Source organism: Nematolebias whitei, chromosome 17, assembly GCF_014905685.2.
Source record: "Nematolebias whitei isolate Nwh7 chromosome 17, NemWhi1, whole genome shotgun sequence".
Classification (NCBI taxonomy): domain Eukaryota; kingdom Metazoa; phylum Chordata; class Actinopteri; order Cyprinodontiformes; family Rivulidae; genus Nematolebias; species Nematolebias whitei.
Genome location: NC_056514.1, coordinates 40,102,906 through 40,126,851, shown reverse-complemented (window position 1 = coordinate 40,126,851; position 23,946 = coordinate 40,102,906). Strand labels below are relative to the sequence as shown.

General features: G+C 40.5%; 2 protein-coding genes across 2 annotated transcripts in view; both read left to right on the top strand.

Moving 5' to 3' along the window:
• map2k6 (mitogen-activated protein kinase kinase 6) overlaps positions 1 to 23,946 on the top strand; it is a gene marked incomplete at its 5' end in the record, with an annotated part of 174,601 nt that overhangs the window by 47,401 nt on the left and 103,254 nt on the right.
• On the top strand, positions 1,921 to 19,057 carry LOC119424204 (gastrula zinc finger protein XlCGF57.1). The gene is made up of 3 exons (XM_037691682.1): positions 1,921 to 2,263; positions 3,199 to 3,516; positions 17,457 to 19,057. The coding sequence occupies exons 1-3, from the start codon at positions 2,143 to 2,145 to the stop codon at positions 18,533 to 18,535; spliced, it is 1,518 nt and encodes a 505-aa protein (XP_037547610.1). The 5' UTR covers positions 1,921 to 2,142; the 3' UTR covers positions 18,536 to 19,057.

Sequence of the window (23,946 nt, the reverse complement as noted above, 5' to 3'; positions counted from 1 at the left end):
AATAATGTAATAAGTGCAATAAATAATATAAGAATAATGTAATAAGTCACGGGAACTTTCTGAGCCATGTTCACAGATGACCATTTATACATTTATTAACAATTTTTCTGTAAGTTCTAATGATTAACGATGGCTAAATGGGAGTTTTGTAACACTTGTTTTAAAAGCAGGGTTATAAGCGTTCCAACAGTTTTCATTTTCTTGTGGCCAAAAGTATAAAGAGCAGCTTGAACCTTTGAGCTTTGAATGAACTTCATCCTGGTTTATTGGATGGAGTTGACAGCGGTTGTTAAATATTGTGACGTTTCTGTCTGACAGCGATCACTGAGTGAAAGAATAATCTTATGGTTATTAACGAATAAATAATTCTGAAGAATAAACTTGTTGGAGCATCTGTAATATGATTCATTTTTGCTTGAGACTTCCTGACATTTATAAACGCAACAGATAAAAATAAATCGTATCTAATTTAAAGAGCTGTTGTAGCTGAAATTTGTCCCCAGCTCTGAGTACTGCACATCATAGTTTAAAACATAACTATTGAAGTCAACACTGTTAGCAAAATACCTGCTTAACCACTGGACTGATTTTAGTGAAACTCACAAATAATCATTTGACGGTTATCTACAACTGATTGGCTCAATCAAGATGGCTGCCACAGCTAATCAACTATAGAAAACTCAGAAATGACTAAAAATTAGTCACATTTATATATTTGTTTCAAAATAAAAGGGCATCTGGCCTTTAATTGAGTTGATCTTATTTTTGTGGATGTTTCTCAGAACCCATCTTGATCACTTTAGTTGTTCTGACCAACCAGTACCTCCAGGTTTTAAACCTGAAGAAAAAATCCTGTTGCTGTAAAGTTTTAAATGTGAACTTTAGCTGCGTTTTCCTTCTGTTTCAGGTCAATCTTGACAAAATATCTTAAAAAGTTCAATCTGGTCCTCTGGACATTCAAAAAGCAAAACAACAACAAAAAAGTAGAAACGTTTCGTCTCTCATCCTGAGGACTTCCTCAGTCTGAGGAGCTGTTTTCAGCTCAGTCTCTTAAATAGCACCTTCTCAGGGTGGATCAACCAGTTTGCTGCTGACAACCAGAACCAGCTGATCACATGCTCAAGAAGGACCATCAGCCTAACAATGGATCATTAGCACCTGATGGCTGTTTACTGTTCACAGAGGGCTGAGTGATACTAGCAATCACAGCATTGTAAGAGGGGGACAGTTGAACCCGGAGGCTCCACCCCTGTTTAATGATGGACGGTTTCTTTTCACAAAGATGGCCTCCTTTACTCCTCTCTCAAACCATCGTTCCTCTCTGTCCAGGATGTGAACATCTTCATCCTTGAAAGAGTGACCTCTGACCTGGAGATGAGTGTAGACCTCAGAGTCCTGGCCTGATGATGTTGATCTTCTGTGCTGGTCCATCCTTTTGGCCAGTGGCTGTTTAGTTTCCCCGATGTAAGACTGATCACCCTCCTGACACTGAACAACATACACAACATTATTCTGTTTGTGCCGGGGGACTGGATCTTTGGGATGAACCAGTCTTTAATGTATTTTGGGGTTTAAAAGCCACTGGGACGTTATGTTTAGAAAATAAACGTCTCAGTTTCTCTGATACTCCCTCAACATCTGGAATGACCACTGGTCTGGGTTCCTCCTTTTCACCTGATGGCTGACTGGAGTCCTGTTTGGGTTTCTTCTCTGCTTTCAGGAAGGCCCAGTTAGGATATCCACATTGCTCTAGAGCCTGTCTTGTGTGGGATTTCTCCTTCTGCCTGGCTCCTGAGCTAGTGGGGACGCTGTCTGCTCTGTGGTACAGAGTCCTGATGACTCCTAACTTGTGCTCCAAGTAGAAGTTAACTGACTCCAGGAGATGGCAGCAGAGAGACACAGGACAAACCTAAAGGGTGTCTGAGCTGATGCCTGATCAAAAAATACTGTAGACTTGTACGGTTTTAAATAGACCGGTCGTCGATTAATTAATATATATATATGTAGAAATTATGTAAGTGTTTATGTGGTCTCTAAGACCTCCATGGATCCGGTGTGACAGAGATGGACCGGCTCCAGTGTGAGGTGATCCGTGTTGTTTGATTCGGCCCTAGTTGTCAAACGAGCCTCCATTAAAAAAACATGAACGAAGTGGATTTTCTTCATCGGAACAAGACTCAGAATCTGCTTTTAGAGAAGAGAGTGAAGATGAAAGTTCTCGGTGTCCATCAGCAGAAGGATGCTGTTCCAAACCAAACATCTGGTAAGAAGAATCACAGATTTAATGAGTTTTACTACAACCAGCACAAAGTGGCTAACTGTTAGCTTAGCTTAGCTAACAGCTAACTTAGCTTAGCACATCGCTGCTAAAATAAACACGAACAAAATATATGAATAGGTTCATAAATGGAATACGTCGCTGTAACATTTGTTAGGTATTAATTTGTTCTGACGTATTTATAAAACATAAGGTTTAACGGCTTTAAAACGAGTTTTCTTGCATTTCGATCAGCAACTGTGTTTCCAATAAAAATCCTTACAGAAAACAGTAATTAATAAAGTGGTAGACTTTGTAAGAATGACAAAAAGTAATTTATAAATTGTGGTAACTGTGTATTGTTTCCATCAGAGTCTGGAGAAACAGACTTGATGAGTTCAGACCTAAAATATAAATTTGTGATCAGATGATTAGACTTGATGCAAACTGAACTTCTCTGTGGGTGAATCAGCTGGGACACTTGCATCACTTTTTAAAGTCTTTGTTGCTCTGGATAAAGTTAACAGATAACAATCTTCATACAGAACAAGGTATCATTTGCTCAAGCTCATATTTATTTCCACCAAAGTGTACAACCTGGTCACTTTAGGCCGTCTTCCAAGAAAAGGTAATGCTGCCAAGTGTCCCAAAATCTCTCAACAGATCCTTTCAACGTATATCTAAACTTTTCCAAATGAATATGACACAAAACTTCTCTTATCCAGTGTTCATATGCTGGGGAATGCAGATAGTGTTTCTTTTAAAGACACATTTTAACGTAAGCCATTGATCATCTTTTAATACAATGAGAGAGAAACACTTGTAAATTTATTCCACCTAAAACATTCACGTGATTGCAACAATCCTGGAGCTCCGTTTCAGTTTGAAGCATTTTGAGACAGAGCCTACAGTTAACCATGGTGTCCATATGTCTTCTGCAGATGACCGCCAGCTGCTGGAGGTTAAAGAAGAAGAAGAGGTTCCACATCTGTGGAGTTCCAGTCTGGACCAACAGGACCCAGAGCTCCTCATCATTAAGAAGGAAGAAGAGGAACTGTGGAGTAGTGACGAAGGAGAGGAGTGTCCTGCGAAGACACACGATGAAGAGAGATCCCAGTTATTCCAGTTCCATCAGATCAAAACTGAAGTCGACAGAGAGACAGAACCTCCGACCAGCAGCTCAGCTGAACAGATAAAAACAGAAACTGATGGAGAGGACTGTGGAGGACCAGCAGGACCCCAAGCTGAATGGAAGTCAGGTTAGAAACGCTGCTCAAACTGTGTGCACTGTCTGACGTTCACTCTGATGTGGATTCCTCTCATCTTTATGATCTTCAGGCTGCAGCAAAGCTTTAGTCAGACCCGTTATGATACTTTTATTTGGTCTGTGATTGTCCCGAACACCAGCAGCCTTTAGAAACGTGTCACTAACAGATTCAGAGTAAAATTAGTTTCAGCTTGCTTCACTGTCCTGATTGTGTTTTGGACATTTCGTTACTTTATCCACTCTGTAGTTTAGAGCTCTGGGGACAAGCAGAGACCCTGGACTGAAAAATGTTTTTACAATCGAGATTCAGTTTATTGTCATTCATCATTTTAAAACAACCTTTAATTAGGATGCGTCCCTCAGTTTAAGGGTCATGGTTTGGTACAGTAGGAAAAAAAAAACATGTTTTTTTAAGCACAGTAACTCTTGAAGATGTTTTTTCTTCATCTTAAAAGGTTTGCTTCACATATCAGTTTGTATAAGAATAATCGGGGAACAACACTTCACAGAGATAAAAAGTAAAATTTTTCATCTGGTACTTCACTGCAATATAAAAAGGTGATTTTCCTTTTCGTTCAGTGTGAACAGTTAATGACCTACAGGCTGTGGCGGACAGACAAGGAAAACAAACACTGGGTTTAAATACACAACTAGTTTTAAACTGTAAAAGACACGATCCTGAGAACACCGACGTTCACTGCAACTCTGTTCCTTACGTCTACAGTTTTCTCATAACCTGCCGTTTTGTTTTAAAGCTTTTAAACTCTTCGCTGTGTTAACGGGAGCAGCTGAAAATACTGATGTAGGTCAAATAAGAGCTGCAACTCTAACTAAAAAGGTTTTATCTGTTTCATTTGGCTCAGACGTTGAGAAGAAATGTTGCAATAAGACGTAGAACCACAAAGACGGAAGCTTGGACAGCACTGATACTGATGATGATGAAAACAGGTGATCTTTTGGATTCCTCGTATCAAACGGCGTAAGCTCTCAGCTGCTGTGTGTTTGTTAATCTCTCAGCAGCTGATCAGACGTGTGTGAGTTAACGCCAGGACTCGGGCTGCTCACACCGGGAGTGATCGTGTAGAACAATGTGAGACACGCACAGCTAATCATCTGAAATAACCATGTCTGAATCAAAATATGGATCCAACTGATTATTAATATTATCCCTGTAGATTACATTGTTTGGTGTATTTTTATTTAATTAACAAATTTCTGTTTTAAATCCTTGTGATAAAGTACATTATGGAGTGGGAGTAATTTAAATGTTATGTCATTTCTAAGCAGCCAGTCCAGTGAAGGATAAATAGTTTTTATTAAAAGCAGTTGGCTGTAAAAAAATAAAAATAAAAATAATAACTAGTTTGTCCAGAAATGATCCACCAGTATTTTAAATCAAACCAGAATGTCTTTATATTAAAGACCTTCTACAAGTTGCCCCTTCGTCCATGTTGTTTGTGTCACAAGCACTAGAATAAAGCAATTAAAGGATAAAAGCTAATCATTAGATGACAATAAATAAGTTCATCCTCCCACACTTCATGACTTTAAAGCCAACTCAGTTGTTTTGTCACTCACGTGTTCTCATAAACGTCTGTGAGCCTCTGAAGCGTGCAGAACCCAAACCTTAGTTTCCTTGCTGTTGTTTTAAAGGAGTGCACAGCAGTTTTGCATTTCTCTGTAAAAAAAACTCAGTTGGAGTCACATTGAGTTCATCTTGTTCTCAAGCGGAGCCGATCGCAGGGCCTGCTGTGTCCGATGAGGAGGACTCGGAGGATTCCTCAGCCTCCCAGCACGCACTGGCTCAGGAGAAGAAAAAGACGAGTCCAGCTGACGGGGACAGACAGTATTTTTGGAGGGACGGACACCAAGATACAATGGCAGAATTTTGGCTCAGTCACCCGATCTTCTACGATAAGGCTCAGCAGCATTACAAGAACAAAGAACTGAAGCTGCAGCTCCTGCAGGAGTTGATTCAGCAAAACTGTGAGACATGGGAGAAGCTTCACAGCCCGCTGCCGACCGGTGAGTAGGAAGTGTGCCTTTTCATTGCAGAATTTATTTAGAAATTAAATCTGGCAAGAACAAATATTTGTAGGCAGGTAATTTTCTCAGAGTGTGTGGGCATTTATGTGTTTTTTTTTTTTTTAATTTAGTACACTAATATTAGTTGTGGAGAATACGTTATGGTCAACCAAAAGGTGCATGGTATTCATAATCTTATTATCTGTAGTTATTAAAATATAATGTTGGTGAAAAATACTGACATTTCTTTTGTGTTCCTTGAATGTTACAGTTATCCAAGTGGATGCACATTTGCGTAACATGCGAACCCGATTCGTGAAGCTGATGAAACGCAGATCTGCCGCCCCCGCGCTCATACTGTCGTACACGGATCAGAAGATCTGGGAGCGCTACCAGTTCCTTCGCCCGTACATTCAGCGCAGCAGGGCATCAGCAACGCACGCGGTGAGTGTGAAATGTTGCTTCAGTACACGTGTTCAAAACGTTTCACTCAACCTTCGGCTTTTTGTTGTGCTGGTAGTTTTCTGGAGGACAACCTGGAGGTGATGCTGCTGATGAGGCCGGGCAGGATGACAAGAGTCTGCTGTGGAGTCAGCAGCCTTCCACCTCCCAGACCAAGTCCAGAAAGAAAGGAAAGAGGAAAAAGAGACGTCTGGTCACGTCTTCTGTACCGTCCGCTCTACTAGACAGTGAGGACATATCTAAGATGGAGGTGACACATTCTACAAAAGCTTGAACAGATTCATCTTAAGCTTTAATCATTTATGTCTTTCTTTATTTGTCATCTCCATAACTTTGTGTTTATATGTTGCAGATTTTGCAGCAGGCCAAGAACTTGCTCTGCAACATCAGGACCCCAACAAGGAATGATCACGAGAGGAGGGTCAGAGACTTCAGCAGGTATATGGAGTCCGAGATGCTTCGGATACCAGAGTCTTCGTGGGATGAGTGTAGTTTCACCATAATGAACGTGATCCGAGGGTTCAAGGCTGCTCAGCAACCGGGTCACCTGGCCTTGAGACAACCGCAGGCGTACCAGCAGGTACTCCATCACACATCCCATTTTCTTTATTCAACAATGTAAGGAGTTTTCAGCAAGAGAAGAACTTTGGAAACACTAGAACAGCTGATTCAGATTGATGTAGTTTTTAATCATTTTAATCAATTTTAATTTCTTTTAGAATTATGGAAGCCAGTACCAGCAGCCAGCAGGATATTACACACAGCAGAGTGGCACCTTCTAGCAGTCTGGTACAGAGTGGTCAAGATGGTCTGTCCTAACCTTGATTGCCACAGTGAGTAGTTGAGAGTTGGACCCTACAGCACCTATTTGGGACTGGACAGTAGCTGAAGCCTTCAGCACTTTAACAACAGTCCAGTCACCAGGAGGAAGGCAGCAGCTAGACACGTGACGCCAACACAGAGCTGAAGCAGCCACCACAGCCTCAGTATCATCGTGGACTAGAGGCAGGGCGGGAAGATGGAAGTTAAAACCACAAAGACTCCATGTAGGCAACCTGTGGTACAATTTGTAGTGCACTTTAAAAAGTTGAATAGAAAATTTTATTGGTTGAAAAGAACCCTTTATATATCTATATATTATTTATATTGATGGTGCAGCCCATGTCCCTAGTGCTCAGACTCCTGCTCCAAAAATGCAATATGGCGGCACTTAAAATGGCTATTTTTGTTTTAGTTTTGGACAGTGGAAGTTAATAGAGTTGCTTTGTCCCTTTTTATTTATGTCCGTTAGGTTTGGACGATGGACAGAGATCTTTCCATCAGCCGTCAGTACGACCACCACTGATTGGCAATTTATTCACCAGCTGCTTATTTGTGGTCCAAAAAATAAAACCGTCAGTGGTTTAGGATTATTTTAGTTTTAAACCAAGAAGTTACTTAAAACTTCTGACAAGAAATAATCCAGGTCTGTGCATCGAGCTCAGGGCTGATATTAAGAGCTGCAGGCACATTTATCACATTAAAATGTGTTCATCTCTGGCATCATGCCTTTACTGTCACACCATGTGAGACTTTGAAAGTTAGAACCTGCATGAAAAATGACTATAAATCATATTTTCTCGACAAGCCGCGGTGCACCAGTGCACGTATGTTGGGAGGACTGTGTCTCAGCATACAATCATCGTCACTTCAGCTAGAAATCTTAACCAACCGTGGTTTTATTGTTTTAAACAAAGCAGCTGCAAACAAAAGCAAATAAGGATTATCATCCAGCTGTTACTAATAACTGTAATCTAAACAAATCAAGTATAATTGTTTAATCTGTTGGGCAGACTCTAGCAGTTTGGAAACAGCCGCTGTGATGCATCACAGTTTATTATTTATTTATTTTGTTGTGGACAAAATCTTTCTGCGTTGCCACTTAATTTTGTCTGATTCTTAGAACAATTGCATGTTTTATTATATTTCTGCTTTTGTTTGTCAAATAATATAATAAATACAAATAATAATATAAATGAGGCAATCAAAAAGCACATCCTAACCGCAAGGTGTTTAAAAAAATTCATCCATCCATCATCTTTACCCGCTTCTTCCATTTTGGGTCACGGGGGTCGCTGGTGCCCATGTCCAGCAGTCACTGTGCGAGGGGCGGGGGACACCTGGACAGGTCTCCAGTCCATCACAGAAATTAACACAAGAAATTAATAAACTTGTTTTTTTCTTATTTCAATTAAACTTAATTTTGACCTTCAATTATTCCAAAATCCTTATTTCAGATTTAGAGCCATTAAGAAGTAGTTTTAAACAATAAAATGCAACAATTGTTCTTTGTTTCGTTTTTTTCTGCTGATGCCTGACATTTACTGTATCTTAAAACAAATCTTTATCTTAAAATAGTTTTTCATTTGTCATCTTTTATTATGACATTTTATTTAATTTGTTGCTTATTTAAATGATCACGCAGATTTTTGCTGAGCAGTAAAACAGCGGTGGTGTCCTACAGAAGTTCAGCTGGTGTCAGGTGTCCAACATCTGGACCGACACCTGACAGGAAGTCAGCAGATTTACTATCTGGGACCAAAAGAGGTGGATTGCACTCAATCAAGATGAGTTAGGGCAGGTTCAGGTTGAGGTGTGTATTCTAGTCATTTACAGGTCACAGGTCTTATGTAAAAGCAAAGCTTTAAAAAAAAAAAGCAGAAACTATTGTCCTAAAACAAATTTATGTATAGACTCTAACGGCCGATGGTCTTTACAGTCGTCCAATCGCCCAACCTTAATATCAGTGAGTTGTAGCTGCAGGGCAGTGCCGAGCCCGGTGGCAGGGTTGAGGAAGACTCTAACTTACTTTGTAATTTTGTACCGCTTACATGATTACCCATGACTTGTAATTCTGGAGTGCTGGACCTGTATCTTTTGTGGATTGCTACTTTTTTTTTTCTTGCTACTATATGAAAATGTGTTTTTTTAACTTGACTCTGCATAAACGCATTGTTTACACTTGCAAAATAAAATGTGTATCAAATAATCATTTTTATTTGTCAATCTTTTGATGATGTACCCAAAGATTTACACCGTTATTAAAAGTGTATAAAGTGTAATAAACTATTTATTTATTAAAAGTACAATGAAATGTTTTCATGAGGATGTCTTTAAACACTCTGGCTTGGTCAGCATTGTTTTGTAATTCCACCTTCCTGTTCTGCAACAGCTGTAGAACTCCGTCAGAAATTCATCCATCATCTTTTACCCGCTTCTTCCATTTTGGGTCACGGGGGTCGCCGGTGCCCATGTCCGGCAACCACTGTGCAAGGGGCGGGGGACACCCTGGACAGGTCTCCAGTCCATCACAGGGACACATAGACACAAACAACCATTCACTCTCTCACTCACACCTAGGGACAAGTTAGAGTTACCAATCAGCCTAACATGCATGTTTTTGGTCTGTGGGAGGAAACCGGAGTACCCGGAGAAAACCCACGCAGCACAGAGAGAACATGCAAACTCCACCCAGAAAGGCCCCCTGGACTGGGATTTGAACCAGGGACCTGCTCGCTGAGAGGCAGCAGCTCTACCAGTTGCGCCACCGTGCTGCCTCCGTCAGAAATCATTTGATTTTATTTTGTCCCCAACTGTTCTTGTGTTGTCTGATTGCTTCTGGATTAATCGAGGAGAGGTCTTATTGTCTTTTTGTCTACTGCTTGCACTTCATGTGTCGTTGGGTCCTCTCTGGCTGCTGCTTGTCGCATTTCAACTGAACTTTTTTCAGTTAACAAGTTGTGTAGGACACAGGCTGCAAAGATGATTTTAGTGGTAGTCTGAGGTCTCCACCTTAAACTAAAAATGAAGAAATGTCTGGCTTCATCATCATGGAAGGAAGCCTTTGCCGTTGTAACACAGATTGCCAGAATGAGGTGGAGCTTCCTCACATGCTTGAAATTTCGAGAAGCAATGTCTACTTGTCTGAGAAGCTCTGCACTATGTCCTACTTTTCTTCTGTTGTGGGAAACTTAAAGCTGTTTCATAACAGTGTTGTAGATGTCTTTGCACATCTCTGGTACAACACTAACAGTGTTGAGGGCAACTTGTGAGAGTCCCCTCAGAATGATGGCCAGCTTGAGTCCAGAGGCTTTCTTCTGTTCATTATTTTCTTCTTCAAGGTCTACTTCCACCATCTTGTTGAACATCTCTGGGTCTATTCTGACAAATTCCCTGAATGACATGACATTTCTGTCTCTAAAAAGTGCTCCAGGAACAACTTCTACATGACATACTTGTGTCTTGAAAAGCTATTATTTCACCCACGCACTCTTTTTTTAATCTCCCTTCTGATCTTCCTTTTCCTGGTTTTGGCCTTATTGACTCTCCTAACTGTAGAAGCAGCAAGGAGACCCATTGCAGAGTTTAGCATGATATCCTGGCCCTTATCCATCAGTTTTGGCACTTTGAGGTCCATATTTGATATTCAGTGACAAAACGATTGCAGGACAAAGAAAAAGATGTATTTGCAAGATACAGGTTTCTCAACTATCACTCTACTATTGCGTGATGTCTATACAAATTCCATTTTGTTTCACTATGCATGCAAACCTTTGGCAAATTTTAGTTCATATTTCACTGGGAGTTTGTGTGACATGCCTCTTGTCCTCTGCTCAAGTTCAAGTCAACTTTATTGCCGTTTCCAGCACGTGGTACATGAGGTGGAACGAAATTATGTACACGGTCCCAGTTACACCAAAAAATAGCAAAATATAAAGTATATAAAGAAACAGTCAATAACGACCGAGATACACACTAAGATTTATGCTAAATAAAGGCCAAACGCCACATCAAAAGATCCAAGACATATGCCAAACACTAACCATGTAAAACAATATGGTGTAACATCAGCCCCAACATGTCTTTGGTGAGCAGATAGGTATGAATGCATACAGCTGCATAAGATAATCAGCAGCAAGAGATCAGCAGCATGGACAATCATTTATGTCATGCAATCAGCATGCTTCTTGTAGCCTCACTGTTCCATCTGTCTCCCTCTCATTCCCACACGTACTCTTATCTTACAGTGGCTGTCTTTCATTCCTCTTCTTTCAAATGTATACTTCAACCTTTCTAAGTTGAAGTATACAACTTAGACCTGTTCCCTGTTTTCACCACAGATCATAATGTCACCCTGCCTGATTTAATACGTTAGTTTGCCCATCAGCAGTGCAAACAAAGGGGCTCAGAACTGATCTTTAATGCAGTCTCACCTCCACCTTGATACTATCTGTCATTCCATCTTACAACACATCTTACCACTTGTCATGCTGTCCTCATTCATGCCTTATACCAATCTAACGTGTCCTGCCGTCCTCATACATGTAGCAGTCCAACATACTTCTCTGTCACTTCAGACTTCCTCATGCAGTACCACTCCTCCTCCCTCGGCACCCTGTCATATGCTTTTTCTAAATCCACAAAGAGACAATGGAGTTCTTTCTGACCCTCTCTGTACTTCTCCATCAGCATTCTCAAAGCAAAGATGGCATCTGTGGTACTCTGTCTTGGCATGACACATCACCCTTGTTCTTAAAAATGTACATCAACACACTTACATTTACTTACTCTCAAAAAGGCCACTGGAGATAATTTGTTTAAATGATTTTATGTGACACCCACACACACCCACACACACACCAATTTACTCTTGATTTGAAGTGAAATTTATATATTCTTTGCATATTTGTCTCCCACTAGTTGCCAACAGTTTCAGCCGAGAGCGATACTTATTTCATTGATAGATATTCTACTGACTTCGAACAATGGTTGATCACCAGATGACAGTTTGTGCACTAGCCTTTCTTGATGTACACATGCCACTTCCACAAGATTTCCCCAACAGATTGCTACTGTCAACCTGGAAGAAGAGTAGCTCCTTATTCTGGTAAGGTGAGTTCATCATGTTGTTGTTAACCTACAGGAACTCAGTTGGAGTCACATTAAGTTCATCTTAATGTCTAACGAGTGAACATTAACTGGAAAGTGCATCAGAAAGGCTGATTTGTTAATAGCTTCAACAAGCATTGCTAGCAATCTTAGCCATATGCCTTTCTTCTGTCTTTGCTTGCAGCACTTCCTGTTCACTCTGAGCTAGTGTGCCTTGTTCTGTTAGACTTTTACCCAGAGCTGCATTTAGCTCCAGTTTGATCACCAAGCTGGTAAAATTGAGTTGAAAAATCAGTACTTCCGGAAAGTATTCACAGTGCTTCACTTTTTCTACATTTTGTTATGTTAAGCCTTGTTCCAGATTGCATTAAATTGATCTATTTTCTCAAAATTCTACAAACAATACCCCATTATGACAATGTGATTTTTTATTTTTTTTTAGGTTCTTGCTAATTTATTAACATGTATAGAAAACCAAGAAATCACATTTATGTAAGTATTCACAGCCTTTGCTTTATACTTTATTGGTCCAGCTTTGGCAGCAATTACAGCCTCAAGGCTTTTTGAATATGATGCCACAAGCTTAGCACACCTATCTTTAAGCAGTTTTTCCAATTCTTCTTTGCAGTACTTCTCAAGTTCCTTCAGGTTGGATGGGAGACGTCTGTGCAGTCATTTTCCGATATCTCCAGAGATGTTCAATCGGACTCAAGTCTGGGCTCTGGCTTGACCACTCCAGGATATTCACAGAGTGGTCTTAAAGCCACTCCTTTGAGATCTTGGCCATGTGATTTGGGTCGCTGTCCTGCTGAAAAATGAACCGTCGCCCCAGTCTGAGGTCAAGAGCACTCTGGAGCAGGTTTTCATCCAGGATGTCACTGTACATTGCTGCATTCATCTTTCCTTCTATCCTGACTAGTCTGCCACTTCCTGCTGCTGAAACACATCCTCATAGCATGGTGCTGCCACCACCATGCTTTACTGTAGCGATGGTATTGACCAGGTGATGAGCGGTGCTTAGTTTCACCCAAACATGACGCTAGGCATTCACACCAAAATGTTCAATCTTTGTATTATCAGGCCAGAGAACTTTGTTTCTTATGGTCTGAGAGTCCTTCAGGTGCCTTTTGGCAAATTCCAGATGGGCGGCCATGTGCTTTTTATTAAAGAGTGGCTTTTTCTGGCCACTCTACTATACAGTCTTGATTGGTGGATTGCTGCAGAGATGGATGTCTTTCTGGAAGGTTCTCCTCTCACCACAGAGGAACGCTGGAGCTTGGACAGAGTGTCCATCGGGTTCTTGGTCACCTCCCTGAAAAAGGCCCTTCTCCCTCGATTGCTCAGTTTATACAGCCCGCCAACTCTAGGAAGAGTACTGGTGGTTCTAAACTTCTTCCATTTACGAATGATGGAGGCCACTGTGCTCATTGGGACCTTCAAAGCAGCAGAATTTTTTCTGTATCCTTCCCCAGATTTGTGCCTCAACACAATCCTGTCTCGGAGGTCTACAGACATTTCCTTTGCCTTCATACTTGGTGTTGGTACTCTGACATGCACTGTCAATCGTGGGACCTTCTATAGACAGGTGTGTGCCTTTCCAAATCAAGCACAATAAACTGAGTTCACCACAGGTGGACTCAATTTAAGTTGTAGAAACATCTCAAGGATGATAAGTGGAAACTGTATGTATCTGAGCTCAATTTTGAGTTTCATGGCAAAGGCTGTGAATACTTGCGTAAATGTGATTTTTTTTAGTTTTCTAATTTTTTTTAATACATTTGCAAAAATTTCAAATATTTTTTCACATTGTCATAATGGAATATTTTGTGTAAAATTTTGAGGAAAGAGATTAATACAATATGGAATAAGGCTCTAACATAACAAAATGTGAAAAAAGTGAAGCGCTGTGAATATTTTCCGTATGCACTGTTAGTTTGCTGCACCGAGAAGCTGTTTCTTGCCACCATCATAGACTACTTGGGCAAAATGTCTGGCTCTTTTTTCAGCAGCAAACTGACAAGTGAACAAAGCTCCATGAGCAAAGCCACAAAAGCTTCAGACAGCAGGGATCTGGGGTCAAATTGTATCTATAAAGTTAGTTTCATCATCAACCTTTGTGTGATTACAAAAATTCCATATGATGTCTGTGTCTCCTGCAGATGACCAGCAGCTATTTAAGGTCAAAGAAGAAGTTCCTCATCTATTCAGCTCCAGTCTGGACCAGCAGGAATCAAAACTTCTCCACATAAAGCAGGAAAAGGAGGAACTCTGGGGCAGTCTGGAAGGAGAGCCGTTTCCTGTGACGAGTGAAGATGATGAGCAACCTCAGTTATTCCAGCTTCATCAGATCAAAACTGAAGACAACAGAGAGACACAACCTTCAATCAGCAGCTCAGTTGAACAGCTGAAAATAGAACCTGATGGAGAAAACTGTGCAGGACCAGAGCCAGACAGGAACCAGGATCACTTACAGCCAAAAACTGATGAAAAGGCTTCAGACTCTGCAGACACTGAAGTCACTGGTGATGATGGTGCTTGGGGTGAAAGTATGTCAGATTGTGATGAAGACTGGAAGGAAACGAGAAGACCTGGATCAGGAATAAAAAGCAATGAGGGACATAAAGTTACCAAGAAATCCTTCAGCAGCCTGGAGTGTTGTGAACAGTTTGTTTACAAGCATTCTCTTCAGAAACACGTGACTTCTCATTCAGCTGAAAACTCTTCCAGTTTGTTTTTGAAGAAATGTTCTAGAAAGAAGCAAACTAGAGCCAATTCACGAGAGAAACGATTTGCTTGTGATGAGTGTGGAAAAAGGTTTTATGAAAAACAACAAATTGAATATCACATGAGACTCCACACAGGAGAGAAACCATATGCTTGTAATGAATGTGATAAAGCGTTTAGCAATTTACGTATCCTTAAGAACCACATGAAATATCACAAAGGAGAAAAACCATTTCATTGTGATGGCTGTGAGAAAACATTTAGCTCGCTGGGTAATCTTAAGCAACATATGTCACTTCATACAGGAGAAAAACCATTTGCTTGTTGTAGTTGTGATAAAAGTTTCAGACGTTGCCGTGACCTTGACGCTCACATGATGCGCCACAGGGGAGAGAAACCATTCATCTGCAGTGTTTGTGATGCAAGATTTTCACGAGAAGGAAATCTGAGCAAACATTTCAAAATCCACACAGGAGAGCGACCATTTAATTGTGACATATGTGATAAAAAATTTCTCAGAAAGGCAGATCTTAAGAAGCACATTCCAATTCACTTAAAATTTAGAAAAGTTTCCATTGGAATTAGACGCTTTGCTTGTGACGTCTGTGGAAAAGCATTTGTGCAGTCATCGCATCTTTCTGTGCATAAGGTTGTCCACACAGGAAAAAAAACATTTAGCTGCGATGTTTGCAGTGTGAGCTTTACACGGCGGGATTCTCTAAACAGACACAACATGAAATTACACAATAAATAAACCGCTCCATTCCAAGGTTTATTTAGAAATATTTATTGTCTACTAAAAATAAAGATGACATGTTTATTAAAGATTTTGTAGCTGCGTGTGCAACAGATATATTAAGAAAATAAAGTTGCACCTGATTTAGGCAGTTTTCAAAACCCAATTGTGTCTTAACAAAGAGCAGAACTTTAAAAGTAAATAAAGCCAAAGTGAGCAAAACAACAGATTAAAGAGGCTCAAATACAATAGTATTGCACTAAATTTAATGTAATGGATATGAAATACAGAGGGAATGTTAAGTTTATATTTCAAGAAACTAATTTACAAAAGGAAGGGCTGTGTCTTTGCCCTCATATAAGCCAAACATTTAAAGGGTTTTAATTTCCAAAAAGACTGGAAGGTTTTTTATTTATATTTGATTTACAAGTAAATTTGTGAGCATGTTAGGAATGCATTGAACATTATTTTGAACAGAAACACTTAAATATGTTAATCTAAAATATATATTTTTTCACATTTAATATATAAATTATTTTATTATCTATCAATGCACCACATGATAAGAGACTAGGTGAAAATTGTCAGAAATGTTAAAGACGTCATAATAAAGTGGAATTAAGATTTTTTCCCCCTCAAGATTTTTTGTTGGTTATTTTATCATGTAGTTTGAACTTGAATAAATATTTTCAGTTATTAAATGGAAATTTTTTTTTTTTAAATTTCTAACTGATATTTAAGTTCAATAAATGCAATTTTTCCACATTCAGTGAGTAATTATTTTCAATTATGGATTACAGTACTGGCAAATGTGATTATGTTTTCCATAATTCACTTAATTCAATTCAGTTTATTTATATAGCGCCAAGTCACAACTGAATTTGTCTCGGGGCACTGTACAAAAACATTCACATGTATAAAAAGCCAATTAGTAAAAGTTATCTATCTAAGGAAGCCAGCAGATTTTGTTGAATCTTCACTTTGTCACAGTTTTCCATCCTGAACAAGCACAAAGGAGACAGTGGAAAGGAAAACCTCCTTTTTAACTGAAAGAAACCTCCAGCAGTACCAGGCTCAGGACGAATGGCCATCTGTTTCGACTAGCTGGGGTTTGAGAGGATAGGAAGGAGAAACAAGCAAACAGAATGACAGGTCAAGGTGTACTTTCTATTGATAGGAAGAAAAAACATTTTAAGGACTGAAATAAGTACAAACAGGTGGAGTAGAGCAAGTAAAAACAGCAGCAGAGTGAGGAAATGTGGTCAGTTTGTCCCTTTTCCATTAGTACCGGTACGGGCCAACTGGACCCTACTTGGCCCGGTTCTGAGGCTTTTCCATTAGTACCGGTACTTAGCACCTGTTACTATTTTCAGTACCCTTGGCTCTGTGGTTCTAACCCGAATGACAAGGTACTAAAACGTGACGTCAGAACACTGTCGGTCACTGATTAGTCGGGGGCGGAGTCGGAGTCCTTAAATAGCTCAGGAAGGAAATTTAGGACATTTTTCAGAATTGTCTTCTGAATTTCCCTAGCATTAGCTCTGTTAGCATCGCTCTTACAGCAGTCTCATTAAAATTTCCTAGATGTTAACTACTGCCTACCTTTGGCTCCAACTATGCTAATCCAACATGTTCTATGACTGATGTTTGTTTCTTGTTGTCGGCTAAAAGCACCTTAATAGAAACCCTTGGCCAGTTTGTAAACCAGGTAAATCTCTGTAGAAAATCCTGCTCTAGCCTTACACTATTTTTTTTTCCTCTGACATTATTTAAACCTGACAGACACAAGCCGAGTCTTCTTCACTTCATAAAAAAATAATGAAGCCGCATCAAAGGTGTTTTTCATGCAAGTAAGCTGCTGAATAGGAAAAAGGTCATAGTTTTGAGTGTTACTTCAGTTGTTCTGGTCATCAGCCTTTCTATTAATCAGTTTTTGATCTTATTACCTGAATTGAATAATTACCTGAAAGAGATGCTGTTTCTGATCAACATGTCACCTGTGATACATGTGTAAACACAAAGCCTTTATCCATTCAAATGGTTTCTGTGTGTTTCAGCATTACCTGCAGATGTTCTGCAGGTGGTGATTAAAGAAGAGGTTCCTTTTGAGTGGAGTTCCAGTCTGGATCAGCAGGACCCAGAACCTTTCCACATAAATAAGGACGAGGACAACCTGTGGAGCTGTCAGGATGAAGAGCACCTTCATGTGCAGGACATCACCAGGTTCCCGTACAACAAATACGATGAAGATAAAATGGAGTCCTCACAGTTTTATCAAATCAAAACTGAAGACAATGAAGAGAACGAACCTTCAACCAGCAGAATAATAGAATACATCAAAACAGAAACTGATGAGGAGGACTACGTAGAACCAGAACTAGGCAGAAAACCAGATCTGAGTATTAACTTGAAACACATAATTTATGAAAAAACTTCAGTTGAAATCAGTAATGGGGAATGGCAGGAACCTATGTCAGATTCCGGACCTGAAACTGAATTTATTCTAGATTCTGAGAAAACAGTCCCCACCAGAGCAAAGCCATTTCACTGTGATCTTTGTGGGAAAGGTTTCAGGCGTCGATATCTGCTCACAAAACATGCAACGGTTCACACGAGAGAGAAACCGTATGTTTGTGGGTTTTGCAGTAAAAGATTTTCACAACAAGGTAATTTACAGAGACACATGAGTTTTCACACAGGAGAGAACCCCTTTGGTTGTGATGTTTGTGGCTATAGATTTAACAAAGAAATGGATCTTACAAAACACATGCGGGTCCATACGACGGAGTATCCATGTGAGATTTGTGGTAAATGTTTAAAGTATCCAAGCGACCTTACGAAGCACATGAAAGTTCATACGGTAGAAGCAACTTTTCATTGTGATGTTTGCGGTAAAAGCTTCAAATATAAATCTAATCTCCGAAAACACACGAGAGTTCACACGGGAGAGGCACCATTTCAGTGTGAAGTTTGTGGGAAAAGCTTTAAATATAAGTGTGATCTCAGAAAACATACAGGAGTTCATACTGGAGAGACACCATTTCAGTGTGATGTTTGTAAGAAAAGGTTTAGGTGTCAGTATAATCTTAAAAAGCATCAAAGTCTCCACACACAAGGACAAACAACCGGGAAGTGAAGATGTAAAAAAATAAAAAGTTTAACAGTGAAGACATGATGGTTCAAACTGCAGGGAATCAAATTCATGTTTCAACACGCATGAAGAGTCCAAACATGGGAGAGACCATTTATTTATCTAGAAATTCTGAAAACCCACGAGATAGATTACACTGAACAGGAACAGGAAGTGAACATATATGGATACTTAGAATTGCGTTGTAAAATGTTTTAACCAGCACTGATAGATCACCTTGCAGCGGCAGCTTTAGGCTGTTTGACAGCGCTTCACCTGTATAGACAACAGCAGATGTCTTTTAGTCTTAGAAATCAGAAACAGAATTAGCTAAATTTAATGTTTGGCATTGTGGGTAACCACATATGAAAAAGGCCTGGAGTGGATTAGGAAAATATTGGATTTGGCACGTTCAGACTGTCATTACAAAATCAGATTTGAGCCGCTTTTCCTTTCAGTGTGAACATAGCCGAAGATATATCCTGATGCATGCTCATTAATCCAGGTAGAAAAATTTAAAAAAGTTAGCCGAAAGTAGCCGAAGAGAGTTTGATGTAAGATAATGTATTTAAGTTTTTTTTTTTTGGTGTTAAGTTTTAAATAATTTTAGTAACCATTTCATCCTAGTGTTAGCTTTTGCTTTGGTTACCTTGGTTGAAGAGCTGAAGAGGAAAATGTGGCTGACCGGCAGCAGAGACACGATGAAAATATCCGCTTCAAGTTAAATCAAACTAAATTCATCACTTAATGTTTACCTGTCATTTTTTTATGAAACTTCATAAATGACATCAGTGACAGAATAAAAAAAAATCTTCTGGATCATTTTTTGTCACAAAATGTATTTTCAGGATATGTTTATATGTTTAAAGTAAAACTACTTATTTATTTATTCATTGGTGCAAATTGTTTTTTTATTTTTATTCCCATCATTCTTCCATTTAAAGGTTTTTCTTGTTTACAGCAAAAAGTTTTTCAAACTGAACAACAAAAAGTGTCATTTAAACATATAATGTTTGATAATATTAGTAATAATTTAGTGTTCACTGTAGTTGTTGTATGTGAACTTGAAAGTTATCTCTTGAGAACGATTACCTGTAAAAATAAAGGTGTAATTAAAAAAAGTATAGCGTCTGCCCCACACGTCTGTTGTAACAGCAGCAGTCTGAACTGCAGAGGTTCACAGCTCTAGGCAGTTTAATCTGAATTAACATCTTGTCATTTCAAGCGGTTCTGCAGGTTCTGTCAGCTGTCCTATTCAGATGGGGAGAATGAAGAGCTGAATCATGTCTAATGGCATTTTTACTGACCATTGACTACCCTGTACATTGGATTTTTCCATAAGCTGCAACATCAGCAGTGAACTTCTCTGTACCTTTAGCAGTATCACTCAGCTTTCATAAAATAAGATGACTCCAGAATAAGGTATATCTAAAATCATCTTTAGCTGCTGCTTCTATAGGTCCAGCCAAACCAAATGAGCAAATTTAGCCTGCATGCACATTTCATGTTTCAGTTTTAACTTTACCTTTAATTTTCATTCCATCTGTAACACTCACAACTTTAACATCATTATGACTACAGGGGGCTAAAATGCCATGTTTGAATGTCATAACATGCATTATGTTCATCCATTTAGTCTATAACTATTTAGAACGGTCTGTCATAAATATGGATACCAAAAGCCGTACCATTTTTATGGAAGTCCTTCTGTCCGTCTTTGAAAATGACTGTCGCTCCTTGAGCAACAGCAGTTTTGACCAAAAAGATGTCCTGTGAAAATGATGGCACATATAGTGCGTCCATCAGTATTATCTCCACAGCTATCTTAAAGCAGCTGTGGCTGAGTGGTTATATCAGTCGTCCTCCGGTGGGAGAGTTGGGGGTTCGATTCCACCAGCAGTCACATGTTGAAGTGTCCCTGGACAAGACACTGAACCCCTCATTGCCTCCGATGTGTCCCATCAGTGAATGAATGTGACAAAGCTCTGATTATTCTCTTTAGAATGATTTGTTCACATGATCTGTGCAGAGATGTAGTAGAGTGCTGTATGAATGTGTGGAGGTAAATGAGGCACAGATTGTTGTAAAGAGCTGTGAGTATCTTGACTAGAAATAAAGGCACTGTATAAGTACAGTCCATTTACCGTTTACAACTCGGCCCTTGCTGTCTCTCAGGTGAACATTGGTAGTAGAGTTGCATTCGGACCCAAAAAAATCTGCTCCGACCCGGCCCCAGCCCGCAGTCATCATTTCCGAAACCCCACCTGACCCGACGAATTAACAGTAATTCACAGATCCGAACCCGGACCCCCCCCCCCCCCTTTTTTTAAAAATGAGTTATTAACGGTCGGGGCTGAATAAAAGGGGCAGAAGATCGGAGCTGAGGGGGTGTTTGTAATTTCATGGCTGTAAAAGAGCATTAAACCCTGTTTCTGCTGCATTCTGCATTATTCAGACATGGACCCTGCTCTGACATGTCTGCTTTGAGATCTCACCTGTTTGGGTCGTCGGCCGCGCACGTCCGCTGAGTGCAGCGGCTGAATGAACGTCCATTTGGGCGATGGATCGCTGCCTGCAGTGCAGTCCCATCTGAAGCTTAACTGAACTTTTTACTCTTTCAAGGCCGATCAGCTCACGGAGAAATAGCCACGTGCGGCTGCTGATTGTATGGCAGGCCATGTTATCATATAATTGGAATGCGGCTGATCCTCACCTAATTAAAAGCCTGAACCGACCTGACCCACCCATCCAGCACATTATCATAGACCGGCCTGCCCCAAATTCGGGTCGGGTGGGGCCAGGCTTAGGGCTCGGGTTAGAAATGACAGCTCTAATTGGCAGTGCCCTTCTTCAGCGCAATGCTGCTGCCCTCAGCCAACTCCAAAACATGGCTCTGAGCTTACAACTCGTGTCGAAAGCCTTGAGTTTTGCAGCATCTGTGACAATGTGCTTTCTGCTTTCCTTGTCTTGCCTTCTCCGCCAGCAGTTTATGTCCTTGTTCGTGGTGTTCTTACAGGAACTACACCACTGTCTTGGCTCTGCGCTCGCCCAGGACTGAAGTGCACTCCAGAGCTTTGTGTCTCGTCTGGCCTCAGTAACAGGTGAGTTTTGTTCTCCAATCATCTCTTCCTTTCACTTTCATCACGCTGTCTTCAGTTGAACTAACAGCACTAAACTCTCAGCTTCGTTTTAAACTTGGCAAAGGTTAACTTCTCATCACTTTGTGTAACATGAACAGAAAATGGTTCAAACCCCTCAGGCAGAGCTTTCTCCCGCATTACAGTGCATCCGTACAGTTTTCACAGTTCTTCCCTTTTCCCACATTCTGTTGTTGCAGGCTTGTTTCAAATTGAATGAAATACATCACTTTCCTCAAAATTCTACGTACAAGACTCCATTATGACAATAAGAAAAAAGACTGAGGTTTTTACATATTTAATACAAATAGAAAACTAAGAATTCACATTTACATAAATATTCACAGCCTTGGAGACACAGCAGAAAATCTGACGTTAGATGAACAATTAGTTCTGATGTCGAATGTTGAAGTAAAATAACTCACTGAGTCTGTTTTACGTGATTATTTAATTTATATTCTGTCAAAGTTTCTCTCCTTTCTGTGCCACTTGTGTATTTTTAACGATCATCGTACCAAATCATCCTTTAAATCATCCCCATCGTCCTGTAGAGCAGAAAGCTCCATCACATCTCGATGATCTTTCTGCCACTTTTCACTCCTAGAAATCAGTTTTTATCTTCAGAAAAGTTTCCAGCTTCTCCTTTAGAGTGACAGCAGAGCTCAGCATGAGGAGGAAGAGGAGGATTTGGAGACGGATAAAAAAACAAAACGAGGGATTGTAGATGGAGTGCCAAATTGCTAAATGTTCTGTTACAATAATGAGCCTAAAACAGTGTTGTGTACAAGGACGAGAACTGTTCATGCAACAAGCAAACAACTCATTTACATCAATATTATACAAGAAAGGTAAAAAATAAAATAAAAACTGAAGTGAAAATGAGCAAATACAAAGAGTTACTGCAAGAGTGGAAAAAAGATCAAATGTTAAAGTTCATGCTCAATCATCCAGGTGTCAAATCCAATAATTCTCAGTCGGGTCATCTGGACAGTTTCTCTTTTATAGAGACGTTTCGCCCTCTATCCAGAGGGCTTCATCAGTCTGAGGAGTTCCAGTAAACTGTTTCCCCACCAAGCAGTAAACTCTTTAAGTGGACCAACCAGTTTGCTGGAGCTAAGATGGTTTCTGGGGCCCGTCCTGTCCCTCGTCGACTCCTCCCAGGCAGCCGCAAGGCACTTTGGCTGTGGCTGCCTGGGAGGAGACGACGAGGATGGAGGGCGAAACGTCTCTATAAAAAGAAACTGTCCAGATGACCCGACTGAGAATTATTGGATCAAATGTTAAGTTGTGATAAAATTCAGTTTTTAACATTTAAAAGCACTTCACTGTAACTACAGTTGTGTGGCGAATGTAAAAGACACAAATTTATTAATCTGATGCACCATCTTACACATTTAATTATTTTAAAGAGTTTGAACTTTTCCCGTGAAGTTAAAGGTGCAAACAGAGGAACATGTTTGTCCAACAGAAAGTTGACAAACTGCTCTCTGCAGACTCAGGATTAGACGATGGAAGACGCTTAAAGAGGCGCCGAGTCCCACCGACCCCTCATGACTTAAAGTCTCTGAGGAGGACGGAGAAGACCAAAGAGAAGAAAGGAGCAGATCTACTGAAGGACGTCATGAGAAATAAATAAATGGATCCTAAACTCAAGCAGATGTTCTGTGAGCTGCACGCAGGAGAAAAGTCCACAGTTAAAGAACTGAAAAATGAGTTTTCAGGTCGGGGCGGAGCCTGAGGCAGGTGTTTTGATCAGGGGCGGAGCCTGAGACAGGTGTTTTGATCAAGGGCGGAGCCTGAGGCAGGTGTTTTAATCAGGGGCGGAGCCTGAGGCAGGTGTTTTAATCAGGGGCGGAGCCTGAGGCAGGTGTTTTAATCAGGGGCGGAGCCTGAGGCAATTGTTTTGATCAGGGAGGAGCCTGAGGCAGGTGTTTTGATCAGGGGTGGGGCCAGAGGCAGGTGTTTTGATCAGGGGCGGAGTCTGAGGCCGGTGTTTTGATCAGGGGCGGAGCCTGAGACAGGCGTTTTGATCAAGGGCGGAGCCTGAGGCAGATGGTTTGATCGGGGCGGAGCCGAGACACGTGTTTTGATCAGTGGCGGAGCCTGAGACAGGTGTTCTGATCAGGGGCGGAGCCTGAAGCAGGTGTTTTGATCAGGGTCGGAGCCAGAGGCAGGTGTTTTGATCAGGAGCGGAGCCTGAGGCAGATGTTTTGATCAGGGGCGGAGCCTGAGGCAGGTGTTTTGATCAGGGGCGGAGCCCAAGACAGGTGTTTTGATCAG